Here is a 17,584-nt window from a genome sequence, read left to right as displayed (position 1 = left end):
ACTGGCTGAGGAGGATCTGGAGACACGGAGTCGAATGGTCAAGAAGAAACTCACTTTAAATACACGTTGGATGGCTGCCTGGGAGATGGGAGGGATTCAGCAGCTGAGGTTTACATTACAGGTTGGGGTGGATGTTTCTACCAGTAAACATGAGCAGCCTTGCGTGCCAGTCTGCAAGGGGGACTGTGCTAGAAAGTGACTTCTTTATTTTGCCAGATGTGGGCTGCTCCTGTTGGCATCAGTGGCAAAAACACATCCAGTTTAGCAGGAGCATTTTTGGGCCCTTCAAGAATATTTATGGAGGTACATAGCTATATGGTCTGTAACATAGAACCGATAGGCACAAAAGTCAATCTTCATTTCCTCATGTATAAGCTAATGGCTTATGTGGAAGGTTAAAATTCACCAGCTGAATGTTGGCTGCATTTAGTGGAATCACAGGCTGCTCAGGAGAAAACATGAGTATTTACTGGTAGAAATGTTAACAGGCTGGTCTATGGAGCAGTAAACATCACCAAGGATTCTATGCCTGGGTTTTCTTAAGGAAAGAAGACTCCCAAACAAGTGGCTGTGAAGAAGAGAAATTTATGGAATCAGCATGCCTAGAAATGACTCTGCAAATGATAAATTTGAGAACAAACTAATAATTTAAAGAGAAGGCCAGGGATAAACTCTTGTATTACTAGAAGGAAGCAGTTCTCCTCTTCCCCTACCCACGTCCCCATCTGCTCTCTCCTTTTACCAACTCTGGAGCTCACCTAACTGAGCTGAGCCCATTCAACTTTTTGCCCCATAGCCACATCTTGCTATATAGCCAAGCACAAGACCAAATAACCAGTGCTTGGTGAGGATGCTTGTGCACAGTAGGGCAGATCATATGTGTAGGTGCTTGGGCAAAAGAGAGCTGGTGTCAGCTGTGGGGGCAGGTCCTTGTCTTTTTGGGCTGTGAGTTCTACCGAGTCACGTACTCTACAGTCCTCCTTTCTGCCTTGTGTCTACTGTCTTTCACCCTGCTTGCGTTCCTGACGTCATGCCCTCCTGCCTCCCTACTCCCTACTTTTTAACCTCACTTTCCATCTATGTCACTGTGGTCTTCAAAAAGGATTGTTTGTAGCCACTTCTATTAGCAGAAAGAAAAACAGAGGAAGACCACAAGAAAGGAGGAAGCTGCAGAATAAATAATGATTGTACCTCACCATGAGAGCTTCTTTTGATCCACTGCAAAAATAAACAAATGTCTCCCTACCAGCCGGTAAGGAGAGGTGAACAGATCTGTGAGATACAGATGCTTTATTGTCTAGGATATTGTTTTCTCAATTTGTATCTTGCAGAAGCAATGACAACATGTCTGAAAATGTCAAGATGTTTTGGAGAGGTTTTTTCTTACCTCTCCCTGCCCTTGATACTTACATTTTAATTCAAGATATTCTCATCAACGCACAGAATCACAGAATGGTTTGGGTTGGAAGGGACCTTAAAGCTCATCCAATTCCAACTCCCTGCCAATGGGCAGGGACACCTTCCACTAGACCAGGTTGCTCCAAGCCCTGCCCAACCTGGCCTTGAAAACTGCCAGGGCTGGGGCAGCCACAGCTTCTCTGGGCAACCTGTGCCAGTGCCTCAGCACCCTCACAGGGAAGGTCTTCTTAAATCTTTGCTACTTCAGGAAAATATATATTGATTTGCACACGGACATAATCATAGCTCCTGATGCATATGCATAGAATAGCACCTGATGCCTGCTTTCAGTATTGCTGCCTGTAAATAAGTAGGACAGAGCCTTCCCCAGTTGTGTTTAACAGAACTGGTATTTTAGCTGCTCAGATGGCTTTTATTTAAAACACGCAGGAGACAGCACAAGAGCCATGTTCGGTAGCTAAGGCATGTATAAACATCAGGTTAACCTGACTTCAGGACAAGCGCTAATACAAGCTCCCCACTGGAGAACGCCCTGTCTGACGCAGATGGGGCCACGGCTTCCTGTGCTTGAGCAGCTCCCGTGTCACCCTGCTTCTTGCTTCTCCCCTCGGGTCACCCTGTGTAACGAACCGGCGCAGCTGGCCACGTCCACAGCCCGCTAACGGACCGGGCGCTGCTATAACCGTACACAGATGTGGGGTGGCGATGGGGAACGGGCTCCGGGGCGGGGGGGGGCTGAGCGGCAGTGCTGCCGCATGGGAACCCACAGCCTCGCTGCAAGTGTAAGGCGGGCTTCTTCGTCCGGCTCTCTAGGGCCGGCCACGGGGGTGGGTGAGGATGATCCAGTCCCGTGCTCTTGTGAGGTTCCCTCCTCGCAGCCGGCTCTGCCGCTCGTTGTACCCTCCACCAACAGCTGGCACAAACCCTGCTCAGAACCCTCCTGAACCACAAAGAGCTGGGATTAGCAAACCGAAGGCAGGTTCACGCTGTCGGGAGCGGCGGTCAGAGCGCAAGGAGCGGTGCCTCCCACTTGTGGTAGTGGTGAACTATGAGAAGGACTCAACCTGAATGCAAACCGCATTACCCGCGGGCCGTGCCTCTGCCCCGGCATGGCGCACCTGCACCCACCGTCCAGCCCCCAGCGCCGGGCAGGGCCGGGCCGCGTTGCCGCCTCCCGCCCGCTCCGCCTCAGCCCCGCTCCCGGGCGGGCTATAAGAGGCGGCGGCGGCAGCAGCAATGAGCTGCCCGTGCTGGCGGCGGGAGCAGGGGCGGTAGCGGCGCTGGGGCACCGCCGCCATGAAGTCACCTCAGGGGCAGCGGCCGGCGGGTCAAGGTGGGAGCGGCTGGTGAGGCGTGGCGGAGCCCTTTCCACTTTCCGCCGCCGGGGCGGCGGGTCTGAGGGAGGGATGGATGGATGGATGGAGGGCGGGCGGGCGGGCGGGCGGGCGGTGGGTATCACCTCCGGACGCGGAGTTCGGGTCCCGGTCCTGGCGGGTCCTGACTTTGTTGCCTCCGCCCGGCAGCGCTGGGTGCGGACGGCGGCGGGGGCCTGGCCGAGGCGCTGGGGGAGTTTGACACCGTGCTGGCCGAGTTCTCCTGCCCCGCCGGCCGGCGCCGCTTCCACTACGGCGAGCACCTGGAGCGCATGAAGCGGCGGAGCAGCGCCAGCGTCAGCGACGGCAGCGGCCTCAGCGACTCCGAGAGTGAGTGTCCGGGTGTCCCACGGCGGGTGTTAGAGGCAGTGTTAGCAGCAGAAGGGGAAGGGAGGGTGAGAGCTCCTGGGGGAAGATACATCAAGGCTGGGGTAGGAGGCGAGGCTGAAATGCTCGCTACGGGAGGAGGTCAAGTGGGCTCCTGGGACACCGGGGCACCCCGGCGCGTCAAAGAAAAGACGTGTTATAGCGGTCTTCCAGTCCTTGCAGAGATCCTGTAAGAAACATGGAGACTTTTTACAAGTGCGTATGGTGATAGGACAAGGGGGAATGGCTTTAAAGTGGAAGAGGGGAGACTTAGGTGAGATACTTGGAAGAAATTCTTCCCTGTGAGGGTGGTGAGGCACTGGCAGAGGTTGCCCATAGAAGCTGTGGCTGCCCCATCCCTGGCAGTGTTCAAGGACAGGTTGGATGGGGCTTGGAGCAAACTAGTCTAGTGGAAGGTGTCCCTGCCCATGGCAGGGGGTTGGAACTGAATGAGCTTTAAGGTCCCTTCTAACCAAGCTATCCCATGAGGTTCTTAATTTAACAGGGACTGTCTGCTCTATCTCAGTAGTGAAAATATGATTCGAGAGAAAGTTAACTAAAGTGTGCTTCCAGAACAGGTGAAAACTCGTACAGGTTTATGGCTTAGTGTTATCATTATTTCAGAGGTGATGATTTTAAGCTAATTTGCACACAAATATATCAATTGTATGCAAGTAGTGTATGCAGAACATAGCACAGGAAGGGTGGGAAGCAGATACTGACTCATGACCTGCTTTAGGCAAGAAAACAGAATTGGAACTAAGCTTTTTTTTTTTTTTTTTTTTTTTTAGTTAACTTGGAAAAAAGTTTTATGCCTCTTATTTTTTGGTAGTCTGGGAGAAAAAAATTACTTTCTTTTCCAGACAATGAGGCTGGAAACTGCTGTTCTCCTTGGGGGCAGTAGATTCAAGGTCTACTTTGTTAGAAGTTCTGCTAAAAACAAACTGTACCCAATTTTTTAGTACTTAACTATATAGGAAAGCTTTATGAAGCTTATTTCTTTTCCAGCTATGTGTAATAAAATTGCTCCCCTAATTTCTGTTTTAAATATTTTACCAGTTCAGGGACTTACTTCACAGTTCTATTGACTTAGTGCTAAAACATTAACGTAATCTTCCTCATACTGAAGCTGTGAGAGCTAGCTTCTCCATATTATCAGAGCCCTTTATTTCATCAGCATGGGCAGGATGCATTTCACTTCATGGACAGGTAATGTTTTACCTGCCCTGAATGTGGATACCCTGGCTGTCAGTGCCTTTTGGTTTGTATTTTCTCCTGTAGTCAGTGGAGATATGTAGATCAAGATGTTCTCTTCTGCTGTTTCATAAAGTAGTGGGTGAATCACTCCTTGCAAATATCTCCTTCTGAGGAAGGTTTGGAAGTGCATGCCCAATTTAGGCTGGACACTAGCCTTTTGGATGGCTGAGGGTGTGTAGCGTGAGGTTTGCCTTTACTGAAACAAGCTTATGAAGTATGTGAGCTCTGCTTCGAATAATAATAAAAGCTTATTATCAATTGCAGCAATATAGTCCTAGTATTGCTATTTCTTGTGCAGTCTTCAGTATTGTGATACATTAACCTTGTACATACTCTTACCCATAAATGAGGTACTTAAAATAATAGAGTGAATTAATCTACTGTTAAGAAAACCATGAAAAAAACCCCAACCAAACAAAAAGAACCCAACCCCCCAAAAAAACAGAATCAAGAACTTACTCTTCTTGAACAGATAAAGACATCTGCAGTTGCTTCTTCAGAAAACTTAAGTCTCGAACACTGCTTAAAATTGCTCTGTTAGAATTGAAAGGAAGGCATTTTGGAGGAAGATGGTGTTCTCTGGCAGGGCGGGAAGCCTGGAGAGAAACAGCATCTTGTGTGAATGGGCAGACGATGTCTTCAGGAAGATCTGGAAAATAAAAACATGTGTCACAAATCTGCACTGATTTAGATTGAAGACATTAATGGATAGCAGGATAGGCACAGTTTGATGGCTCTAGACAAAGTCCTCAAGGATCTCACATGAGAGACTTGTCAAGCTTTCAAATCCCATCCAGCGCTGTGGTTCCTCCCTTGGTGATGCATCATGTGAAAATGGTTCTCAGAAATTGAAATCACTGTCTTCTGGACACTGGCATATACTGGACTAGGAGGGTGCACCAAGAGTAGCCTATTGGCATCCAAAAGTGTCAGCTGTATGAGGTTATGTTTAAGAGAGGAGAAATGGTAAAACAACCAGCTCTCCTCACTTTTTGGAGAAGGCCCAATAAATCACTTCTTCCTAAAGGCAATTGTAAGATTGGAGAGCAGCTGCAGATTTACAAGGAGAACCTTTTATGAAACAGGCTGCAGTGTCTGATGTAACCCACCTACACTCCCTACATCTAATTTAAGGATAGATGCAGGGAATTTCCTACTTACCCAGGCTCTTTCTGTTTAAGCTCAATTTTTTTCCTCTTGGGTTCACCTTTCCTTTGGTCTGTCTTGTTTAGTGCAAGTGTAGTGCTGAATTTGTGATTCTGCTATTCCCATGGTAATGCTCAGGTTAAACACCACTGCAAGGTCAAGGCTAACATGGGCTGAAAGAACAAGTTCTGACAACACCAATCTGTAGCAATGCAAAACGAATTCCAACAATATTACCTGCAGATAATTTGAATGATCCTCTTGTACATGAACACTCTTTGCACCCTTGCAAAATCTTGTTATCCAGTGCCAAGACTCTTCCAAGTGTGCTTTGTTAGGTATGCATAGAACAGTTCAGATTATTGTATTTTAGCGCTATCTCTTGTTTGTTGGTTTATCTAATCCTCCTAACTGATGTGGTGTGGCTGAAGGTTAGGTGTATGTCTCTTTTGGCCACTCCTGCAGTGGTATCTTTTGTGTCTAGGGTGGGACTGCAAGGGGAGGTGATGTTTTAAACTCTTGCAACTGTCTGTTTCAAGGCCCTTGAATCAATCTTAAATTCAATTTTACAATAAGCTAGTAATAGATATCAACTGGTCATGTTTGAACAATACTGTTTATCAGGGTAAGAAAAGCCTTTCGTCTCCTGGGGCTTCTCCCATGAGAATGAGCCCATTTAATTTAACAGAAATATTTACAGAAGATCTTTATCAGTTATAGTTAATCCTGCAAGTATTGCTTTTAACCTTAAAAATCCCCTCTTTAGTGGGCTAACTCCAAAAGTACAAAGTGAAATTCTGATCCTTCATATTTTGGGCTCCTAAGAAAAAAAAATAAATTTGAAGATCCTGCAGTGGAAAATGGGCAGGATAGTACTTGGTTCTCCCACATCTTGTCTTGTTATTTGAGTAAATTCTCTTTGGATGAGCTCTGTCTTGGCCATGGTTAAGTAGTGTACATAACACGATGGACTCTAGACCTTACAGTAATAGAAAGGCTTGCATGCGCAGATGTTCGTGATGATCTTAGTACTTGGCCCACAGGTATTACATTAACCACAACAGCTGATGGGGTCAGTGCTGGGAAATCATGATGCAACTGTTACTCCAACAGTTGCTGGACTGTGAGTATCAGTTATGTTTCAACTTGATGTATTCAACTGCTTCAGTGTATAACAGCTTGTAGTTAAGGTTATTAATCATGCTGAAACCTCTAAGTTGAGGGATACCTTATAACACTGCTATTTTCAGCATATGTTGGTTGTGATGAAATAGGATTTGTGTTAGTGTGCTGTGCTGGTAAAAGCCACTACTGTAGATGCAGCTACATATACAAACTCTTACAGATATAATTTGCTTCCTGTGGAATAAGCTTGCAGAGAAAAGTGCAGGCTTGCCTGTGTAAATCACATGTCCTAGTGTACTGTGCTATGTGCTAGTACATTGTACTAAAACGATGTCAGTGCATTGTGCTAGTACAGTATATGGCAATGTCAGGATTAGTATAATGAAGAGAAAGTTGGACTTCATGTGAGGTTGAGCACTTTAGTGTTTCCTGTGCCAAAATTATAATAACACTGAAAAGCTAAACCATAATCTGCTGTTGTGCTCTGAGAAATGCTTCATATTTTTAGCTCTGGATGTGTTTTCTTCAAACAGGTTCAGCTTCCAGCCTCTGTTAAAAGTGTTGCAAAATATACGCGTTGATTTAATCCTTCATTTGTACAGCTTGCAGTGTACCTTAACAGTTATTTTTAGGAGTATGTAAAGGCTTTCTGACAGGTATGTTCTTGCTTTTAAATACAACAGTCACCCTCTCAGTGCATCTAGAACTCTTTATTTTGTAATTTCAAAATGAAGTAGGTGCAGGTTTATTAGAGGATTGAACAATATCTGTTAGCACCCGATGCCTGCTAGTGCAAGCATTCATGGCTACATGCCAAGGATGTCTCTGTGTGCTTGTGCTAATGCCTGCACTATCTAGAGATGAAGCATTGGTCACTTCATACTGCAGCACTCATCCTGAAAAGCTTGTTTACATTGGCAATCTTGCAATATGTGACAGTAAAAAAGGTACAGAAAAAGGCAACAGAAATGACTGAAGGCATAACATAGTTTCCAAATGATTAAATAGTCTGGAGCTGTCAAGCTAGACAGAGATGTCTTGGGTGGGACAAGCTAGTCTTCCAGAAAATCCTAAGTGACATTAGGAGACTGACTTCTACCTCACCCAGAATGAGGAAATCAAATTAAATCAGCATGCTTCAAGAAAAGAAGAGTGATTGCTTCTCATGGTGTATAGATAAACTGTAGAACATATTGCCTTAAGGTATCATTGATGTTAAAAGCTTACACCCTCAAAAAAATAACCATATAAACTCTTCTACAGGCATCTGCTATGAGACACAAAATGTGGATTAGGTGAGCTTTTGCTCTTAGCAGCAAATCTCAGTCTTATGTGATAAAGAAGAAAACATTTTGAGAAGGTAAATTGTTTCCTCAAATACTTAATGGTCTATCTCCAACAAGAAGGGAATAGAATATTTATAATGAAAAAATGAAGCAAGATTCCCATGGAGAAATAACATTTTATTAAATGATGTGATTAAATTACCAGTACATTCAAGGGGAAGAAAACCCAGGTGTTTCAGGTGCACAGGTTTCCCTCCAGGTACTTTAATGAGAAATGTGCTTTTTTGATAGGATTTCCTGTTCTTTCCAGTATACCTGTTCCTCTTACACTTTATAAAGGAAGTATTAAAAAAGGGGAAGGTTGGAGTTGGAAGCACTGCCTCACAGGTAGTAAGTGTGGTGAGGGAAGGGAAAGGTAAGCTTTGCGAATAATGAGAAGGCATGCTTGTATACATGAATTTCCGGCTTCCCAGGTCACTTGTAACTGTAATTTGAAATCTTTTATACCACAAAGCCTAGATATGTCACTAGTGAAAATGTGTGATTTTTATGTCAGCATTGGAACAGATGTTTGTTTTGTTAGCTTAGGCAAAAAAGCGCACAAAAATAAACATTGCAGCCAAGCGTAACTGTGGTTATGATCAAAATAAACACTGCCCTTGAGGGCTGCAACATATGTATTATAAAACAGGCATCATGAATATTTCTCACTTCTACTGGTGGCATTAGAAATTCCTGATTTTACTCTCATTTTTTAGCAAGTAGGCTATGTTCTGACTAGGAATGAGTTGTGCAGTCTGTTCATTAAATGCTGAGCTGCTGTTTTATAATGAATTCATGGCTTATAGGGACTTTAGCCAAATTTTAAAGCTCCTCTCTCCAAACTTAAGATGTGATTTATTTCCACCCCACCCCCCAAAGGTTTTCCCACTGAAAACTGTATTAAAGATTTTTGCCTCCTCCAGTGCTCTTTAAAATTGTATCTTGAACTATGGTACTAGAAAGAGCATAAGATTAAAGAAGTCAGACAGCTGAACTTTTTCTGTTGTCTGTTTTAAAATTAAGTTTGAGGTTTTCTTCCTTCAGTTAATTACTTACCAGAACCTTTCAATTGCTCATTTTGTGGGGACATTCCATATTTACATGGTGTTGCCCTGGTTTTTCTTTGTGGTTTAACCATATACTGGGACAGCAAAGGTCAATACTAACTACAGATTACTTTGCTGAAGTAAAATACGCCCATGTTTATTCCAACCCCCTAATTTTGCAGTTGTTGGTTTAGTTTGACTCATGTAAATCAGCAGCTTAACTCTCAGATTTTAAAGACTTGATTTAAAAAAGACGAGTGTTTTGGGTTGATTCTTTTTTTTAAACAGCCAAAGGGGCATAATATATATATATATATATATATATATATATATATATATATACACACAGGCAGTAGAATCAATACACAAAGTGAAAAATAAGGAATGAATGATAAATGAATTTGCATCTCAGTGGGAGAGAAGGGGCTGGATGAGGAAAGACAGCAGCAATGAGAGATCCTTGGCATCAGCCTCTGGTTATTGGGTTGCAGAGGATGTTGCGTTTGTATGGCAGTGGAATTCTTCCAAGGGCCATTATTGGAGGTGAATGGGCAAATCTTGGCTGTGGCAGCTAGTAGAAAGCAAGGACTAGAAGTGTCTTTTTCCCAGAGCTTTCTGCCCTACAGACACACTTTGCCAAAGCGAGTATTTTTATGTGACAGATATCACAACTATTTCTTTTTAAGAGTGCATTGTTTTCAGCATTTGTTATAATGACCTTGATTGCAGAGTCAATGCATTCCTCCTTCTGTCACCAGAATTGCTGCTGCATGGTGACATTTGTAAGCCACAACCAGTAGGTAGAGTTTGGTTTTGCTTTTAGAGAAAGATAAATGTTGATATTTTCCTGAAACTATTAATCTTACAACCCATCAGGAGATAACACTGGTTTGTGAAAACATTTCATCTTTTGAGACTGGAAGAAAAACATTCAGTTATTTTAAAGCAACAATTCTGTCTTATTTTCTTTTTCACCAGTTGTAAATATTTACCAGCGTAAGGTTTGGGGAAGCCAGTATGAAATAACATTTTCTGGTTTAAATACATTTTGAGGTGAGCTGTCAATACTTTCAACTGCTTAGAGAAGGAATATGGGGAAGAATCAAAGGTGGCTACTAGCTTGGATGTATTTGTGCATGGATATAAAAATAATTGCATGAATAGTTTGCAGATAATTTAAATGGCTTATTAAAGCTTTCGTAATTTGAGTTGCCCTCACAAGCATTCACAAAAAGAACATTTTATTCCAGCTATATATAAGAGCAACTGGAGCTTTAGATTTGGTGTATAACAAGGATTGGTTTCTAATACAGATTCCCAGCATCACTACGTTTGGTGTCTGGATACTAGTAGCATAGACTCCCTGTTAAAGTACACTCAGTTTTGTAGCCATTGTTCTCTGGCTTATTTTTTTCTTAATTCAATGAGCTTGAAAGGCTGTAAAAATATTAAATAATTTGGAAGCTTTTGTTCTGCTCTTCTCAGATCCATTGCCTAGAAAATGTCTTATCTATAGTCTGTTCCGTCAGTGTTTCAGTGAGTTGTGCTCTTGGCTACAGCACTGCTTGTATGAGTTATTTGGCTTTTTTGTGGTGCTAGGGGTTTTGTTCCAAACAGCAAGAATTTTCCATTCAGAGTTTCTTGGTCACTGGGGTTTGCATCTTGGCTGAAAAGAAATGTGGATTTAGTAGAAAGTTGGTCTGTAAGCTGATTTCAGGAGGAAATTTGTCATACCTCTAACTGTTACTTTCAAACCATTAATGTGCAGGGTTCATAGTGTGGGGTACAACATCAGGGACGCACATAATTGCAGAGCAGTGTCAGATTTACACCCCTCTCGTCTGCACTTCTGCCCTTAGTTTGCTTTTTATTATTTTAGGAGCTGCTTTTTTTTAAAAAATGCTATTTTTCCCATTTTCTGTCTAAAATTATCTAAATTCTGCATTGTATTAATCAAATCTTTCTCATATCTGAAGTTTCAAGTAGATTGGCTTTGACCTGCTCAGGTTCAGAGGAGAACAGGCACTTAAAAGTGAAGATAAATTAAAATGAAAAGCTAGCAAGAAGCAGCATATCCCTCTTTCTAAACAAGAAATACTGACTGGTGGCTGATTTGGACAAACAATAGTCCCAGGTAATAGATGTCAGTCTTGCCATTTGCTTGTGTTTGTAGTTCTGTAGGTAGCATGTGCAGGAACTGCTTGAAGAGTGAACTGTGGAAGATACAGTACTGTGGTGGGCTAACATACATGTAGAAGAAGAAAAAGGTTGAAGGTTGAAGCTTGTCACAAGCCTTTTCAGTGTGTATTACAACAAAGGTAGGCTTGGAAGCTAGCACAGAAGAAACAGGGAAACATAGAATCATAGAATAGTTAGGGTTGGAAAGGACCTCAATATCACCTAGTTCCAACCCTCTCTGCCATGGGAAGGGACACCTTCTACTAGAGCCGGGGTGCTTATGGCCCATCCAACCTGGCCTTGAATGCTTAGTAGATGCAGCCATTTGGTCTGATTTGGCACTGTACCCCTGTACTCCTGTAGAAGGTGGTTTAATGCTAGTAAGGACAGCAGGCTAGAGGAGATGGGGTGTGGAGACACATTCCTCTTCCCAAAGATATGGAAACTGACAGTAGAGGAGTAGTCTTCTGGAGAATGATGGTCTCTGTGTTTGATATCTGCAGGCATCATCGCAGTATTCAGTAGAGGTGTAGATGTGCAGATCTTGGCATGGCAAGCAGTGTTCATGGCCCTTTTTGCTAATTCAGCAAGACACCCTTCATTAAATGAAGGCAGTCACCTCCTGGCATCACAAATGGACAGGTGTCGAAGGGGCTGTGACAGTACTGACTTGGATGGACTTAATGCTGCAGTGTAGCCACCTGCTAGGCTGGGGCTGTAAGGACAAATACTGTGTCTGCTGCAGGGAGGCAAAATTGGAAAGCAGTGGTAGTCACCACCTCATGTAATGAGGCATGCATTTGTTTCCTAGGAAATGTGCCACATCAATGAGGCTATTGACATATTCGTGTTACAATGCTTTCTTTTATGGTTTTCAGGTCACTGGCTCAAAACTGCAGGAACTAGTAGTTTTAGTGTCTCTAACACAATGACAGTTCCTCCTTCCAGTGGAGCCATGACTAATACTTTGTATGCACTGTGCATTGTAGAACTCTTATGAAAAGAGAGAAGATAAAGGTCACTTTTTTTTCTTACTTTTGAAACTGAAGGCCTTTTCCAGAATCCAAGAACATCAGAACGGTATTGGAACCTTTCACATTGCTTTCCAGGGCATGTAAAGCTTCCTTTGAAAGGTCACCTACAAGACTGCAGAACATCTTGGGTATAGATGTACTGCTGATGAACTCCAGAGTCACAGAGTAAAATAAAATTAAAAGGTGCTATATCATTTATGTGGAACACAAGACATAAAGCAGCAGAGTAATATATGGAGAAATGGGTGAGTTTGCTTCAGGGATGAGGACAACACTGAATATATTGTGTTCTGGGGAATTCTCCATGTCCTGGTGCTCTTTATTCAGCTTTTCTAATAGCCTTTTAAAACCAGGTGACCAGAATTTCCTAGAATATTGTGAATTAGGCAGGGCATACCAGGCCTCATTTAGTGGATGGGGGATAATTGCTATTTCTGTAATATTGCCCAAATGATGCTGATTGCAGGGAAAGCTGACACTTTCCTTACCAGGAGCGAGGATTTGACCTAGGACTGCTTGCTTTTTAACTGTAGGTGTGGTAACAAATGCCCTTCATATCCCTCTGGTTTTGAAGTCTGAAAATCTGAATTCTACAGATTGTGAAGCCCATATAGGAAAGGCCCCATTTGTTTTGAGTTCTATTGTAAAATTGCAGGTCTTAATTTTGCTTTATAATGTAACTTTCTTACAGGTGCAGATTCACTCTACAGAAATAGTTTCAGCCTCAGTGACGAAAAGCTTAATTCTCCAACTGCCTCTACTCCAAGCTTGCCATCTCCATCAGTAACTCCACGTAAAGGTAAGCTTTAATTGTTGGCATTTCTTCCTAATTCTCAACTGTGTAGGCTTCTTTCTGTGAGCCAGGATTCACATGTGTACTTTGACTTTCTTTTTCTTAATTGTAACAAATCCAATTATTACTGCATTAGCACACTGCATCTGCACATCTTTGCAGGTGATTGCAACTCCTGGTTTTGAAACACCAAGCTGAAGAAAATTACAGTTTCTTGGTTGATGAGAAATTATGGTACTACTTACAGAACACTTCAGTTAATGCTTGTGTTACTTCTTACTGAAGCAACTAAGTAGCTTAAGTGTCCCATCTATATACAGAAGTACTTAGCCTGAGTGCAGGGGTGCATTAGGTGACTCCTCTGAAGCCATATGCTGCCATTCAAGTTAACACACTTACTTAGATCCATACAGACCTTTCACTGCTGGTAAAACCCATTTATTAGTAATTCATCCCTCCTTTGTAGCTATGCTGTTTCAAAGTGGCTTCTGTCTTGCAGCTGATCTAACTGCCCAGGAGCTTGTTTCATTCTGGTTAACTTAAGTGAACTCTAGAGGAGATATATCAATAAATCAATATGTATGTACTACATGGTGCTGTTATTACAACTAGTCTTCTCAGGTGCATGCTCAAGTAGCTTTTTGTGCTTTCATGTCTTTTCCACAGTGACTGGTCACAAAAACAAGTTAAATGCTTTCTTTGTACTTGGCATGATACAAGGGAAGAATAGCAAGTAATGCTTAATAAGAAGTAGCAAAAAAGAGTTCAGTTAAACTGGCAGGAAATACTTGGCAAGGAGCTACACTAAAGGTCAAGATGCTCTTCCTGATGAGAATCATAGAAATAGAGTTGGAACCAGCTTGGAATAGAGATAAGGAAGCCACTTGGAGTAGAACAAGATTGAATGGAACCAGTGGTGTTCTAGGGAATTGAGGTTTATGTGGATTTTTTGATCCAAATATATAGTGTATGGACCAAGATCAAAAGATCTGATATCACAGCAAACCAGTGATCCTGACATGATTTAAGAGGCATATATTTGGGTAGGACTGGGAGATAACTGGCTGGGGTTTGGTTAGGACCATGAATACAATATTTGAATAGGTGCAATAAGGAAAACTCCCATGATAGCAAGGATGTGGCTTTTTTTCTCTACTTTAACTTCTGCTTTTTAAGGGAACTGAACAAAGGATTGCTTTGCTTTGTTTCTGTCAAATGGAGAACTATGAAAATTAGTTTTAATTCTCTCCTGTTTTCTAAGAATGCATTTGGACATTGCATCAACCCTATTGAACTGCCCTCAAAATAGTCTACAGTGTGTCTGATACCACTGAAAATTATTTGGAGGGTTGTGTGGTTTCAGTGTTTCTTTTGGTTGGAGGAATACATCATGTCTAAATAGGATTGGCTCTTATTTTGCAGCAAAGCTTGGAGACACAAAAGAACTGGAAGACTTCATTGCTGATCTTGACAGGACACTAGCAAGTAGGTAGATTTTTTATTACCTGCATCTCACTTGGTACTGTCAAAGAATGATGAAAACCCAGTGTATGGGGGGAGAGCAAAGGGAAGTAGGCTTCATTTTAGTTTATTAGTCATATGGATCATTAAGTGGATAAGAAGGTAAAATAGACTGAATTCTGGCCTTTTCCTGGATGTCCAAGGCATGCAGTTTAGCTTGTGTGACGAAGGCTGTACTTCAGTGAACCCTTGTCTCCATCTCTGAGGGAACTGTAGTTCACATCTCCTTTACAGTGACAGACATCAAGTAAACATCACTTTCTTAAATACTTAAAACTCAGCTAAAAAGTGGGGCTTTTTCTTCATTGTGAAGCTAAGTAACTGGAGGAATAACTGTAGGTGAGGAAACCTGTTTATACTGGATTTAGCTTTATGAAAGAATTAATAAGCAGGTATCTGTTTTTATTGTCTTAGATTAAATGTCAACAACCTGTTTGTGCCTGTCAACCAGGAATGGAATTTAAGTCACTTCTTACTGTCACTATCTAGATGTATTTTCCAGTTACAGTACTAGATTCTTCATTATTATTATTTTTAAAGAAAAACAATAAAACTGAAAAAACCCACTCTCCTATTTCCAACCATGTAGTCTGCTTCTTTCTGGGTTCTGTGCTGTTATGGACGTGACACTGTGTTTTTTATGTATGGAACCAGACTGCAGAACCCAAACCAACAAATTTTTACGATTAGACCTAAATAGCAGCATGAACAACCCCTCCCCTTCCAATAAACTGTGAACTGAGAGTTTCTTGTATTCATTAAGTATTTTCCCTTCTCTGTAACCACTGAAGCCTTGGCCATCTGCACTGGACTTAAGACAGCTGCCCTTCTGAGCTTCCTACTTCCCTGTCATCTTACTTGTATCTTAATCCCAGTTTCACTTCTCCTACTTAAAATATAATTCTAGTTTCCTGACTTCTATCATGTATGTATGTTTGAGCTCACTTCATCTACACCACTGAAACCTAATTGGCTTCTCTTCTGAAAGACTTTTTTTTGGCTTTTATGTTCATTTAAAAAAGGCCTAATTTTGGCCTGTCAGGCCTAGCAAGCTGAACATAAATGGGGTGTCTGGTATGTAAACAACATGCAGTCTTATTTAATGTAGAACTTAATGATCCTTCTTGTTCTGTATTTTCAGGTATGTGAAGGATAAGTGACATCAGTCTGAGACTGAGAACTGCTGTCCTTGTCTGATAACTTTGCTACCCAAGATACTTACCTTCTGAACATAACCTTTGTAAATTTCTACAAGTATTTAACTGTCAACATCAGTTTTGTGACTCTGCAGCAGATGGTATAAGACAACTTAAGTGTTACAGGTGTATTTTACTTTAAAATATAGCTTGAATTTTAATTTAAAGTTGCTTTTATGAAAATATATTTGTAATTTTATATAGTTGAGAACTTTTAATGCTTTTTGCCATTATAATATATTTTTGTATGCAAATAAACCCTGAACTGGAATCCAGGTGTCTGAAAGCTTCATGTGAACATGCAAACTCTGAAACAGAAGTACAAATTAAAGTCAAGCTTTAAATTATCTGATAAAGGCATATTACCTGTTAGGCAAAATGCTATGCTGGCTTCATGTGGAACCTCCTATTTTTCTTTTTAAATTGATTAAATAAGAGAATTTTGTACTATGTAAAATCAATATAATCAGAAAAATAAAAAATTGTTCAAACTGCTACTTCAGATTTGCTTTAATACAAATGGATTAACACTGACTTAGTACAGATTTGAACAGTAACACCTATTTCAAACCCCATGTAACATCTAGCTTTAAAATTACCTGCTATTCTACATCAAGTACTAGTTGGGAGGTCAGGCATTTAGGCCCATGGGTTTAGGTATGGAGGGCCTCTAGCACCAAGGCGTAATTAAATGTCTGGATGTTTCTGATACCAGAACCTTTGGTCTGAAATAGGCTCTTGCTCTTAAAACACTTCCCAACCATCAGTCTTATGCTGAAAGAGTGGAAGGTGAATCTGTAGTTTCACAAGGAACCCGATTGTTTCCATATGCAGTAGGCACTGGAGATGTCATTATGTGAGCTGTCTTCCAGCTGCTGCAGGCATCACACTTAGCTCTGCTGTCTGAGCTGCTCATGCAATTGCTGCCTAATCTGTTCAGACCAAGTGAGCTGGGCTTGTTTGAACTCCTGGTCTTATTTTGACCAAAGCAGGCTTGTAAGCCATTGCATAAGTGGTTTAAATATTATGTCTTCTTGATCATTTACCATCTTTGGATGTATTTTTGTCTGGAGAAGGACAAACCTGTGACTCAGCTACCAGTCAGTTGCTTAGGGACCTTACAGGACTGATTTTGACCTGCCTTCTGCAGATAGGGGAAAGTACTCTATATTTGCTAATGGGAACACCATGAGGATGTTGCAAATCCATCTCCTTGCTTTAGATTTCTTAAAAATTGACTGAAACTTTTGTGTGTTATTAAATACTATATGATTTTTCCAGTTTTACTTATCGGTAAGAAAGTAAAATTCTGAACTGGGTACATGTTAAATGGTCTGAAACAATATTGAAGTGGTTATGTGGGTCTTTGTTACTTCAGGCAGAAGGGCAATGTAAGAAGTATTTTTCTGAAGAGAAAATACTTCAACATTTTTGTCTGTAGATTCAGTTGGTAAATTGCCCCTTAGGCTAGAGACGGAGTGAACTGATTTAGGAGGATGATGTTTCATGTTGTTATAGCTTAACTACAAAAATCTCTGAAGGAAGGTGGGGTGGTTCAAGTTTGAGACAGCAGCTGTGCTCTGGGAGGCTCCTGCACAGCAGGAGCCCCATTTTGAGCAGCAAGGTAGGCTTGCTCCAGCAAAACCAGAGCATAATGGAAATTTCAGTCTATGTTGTAAACACATAAGAGTAAATCCTCCTTTTATCTGCCTATGTGAAACTGAGAGGGGAACCTGTCTCTTCTCCCCAGTCCCAGTTGCAAAGGGATGTGTTGCTGTGCAAAGCCAGTGAGGGGCATTCTC

General features: G+C 41.8%; 1 protein-coding gene across 1 annotated transcript; it reads left to right on the top strand.

Annotated features, from left to right (window-relative positions):
• The first annotated feature begins 2,602 nt into the window (after window positions 1-2,602).
• Window positions 2,603-16,053, top strand: RGCC (regulator of cell cycle). Its single transcript, XM_061374100.1, has 5 exons — window positions 2,603-2,752; window positions 2,943-3,122; window positions 12,964-13,071; window positions 14,488-14,550; window positions 15,728-16,053. Exons 1-5 carry the CDS (start codon window positions 2,716-2,718, stop codon window positions 15,733-15,735), a joined length of 396 nt encoding a protein of 131 aa, XP_061230084.1. The 5' UTR covers window positions 2,603-2,715; the 3' UTR covers window positions 15,736-16,053.
• Window positions 16,054-17,584: the final 1,531 nt, after the last annotated feature.

Source organism: Neopsephotus bourkii, unplaced genomic scaffold (assembly GCF_033783945.1).
Source record: "Neopsephotus bourkii isolate Nb327-2 ecotype Australia unplaced genomic scaffold, CSIRO-AGI_Nbou_v1 NB_1637, whole genome shotgun sequence".
Classification (NCBI taxonomy): domain Eukaryota; kingdom Metazoa; phylum Chordata; class Aves; order Psittaciformes; family Psittacidae; genus Neopsephotus; species Neopsephotus bourkii.
The sequence above is the reverse complement of the archived record's forward strand: the minus strand, read 5'-3'. Positions and strand labels throughout refer to the sequence as shown.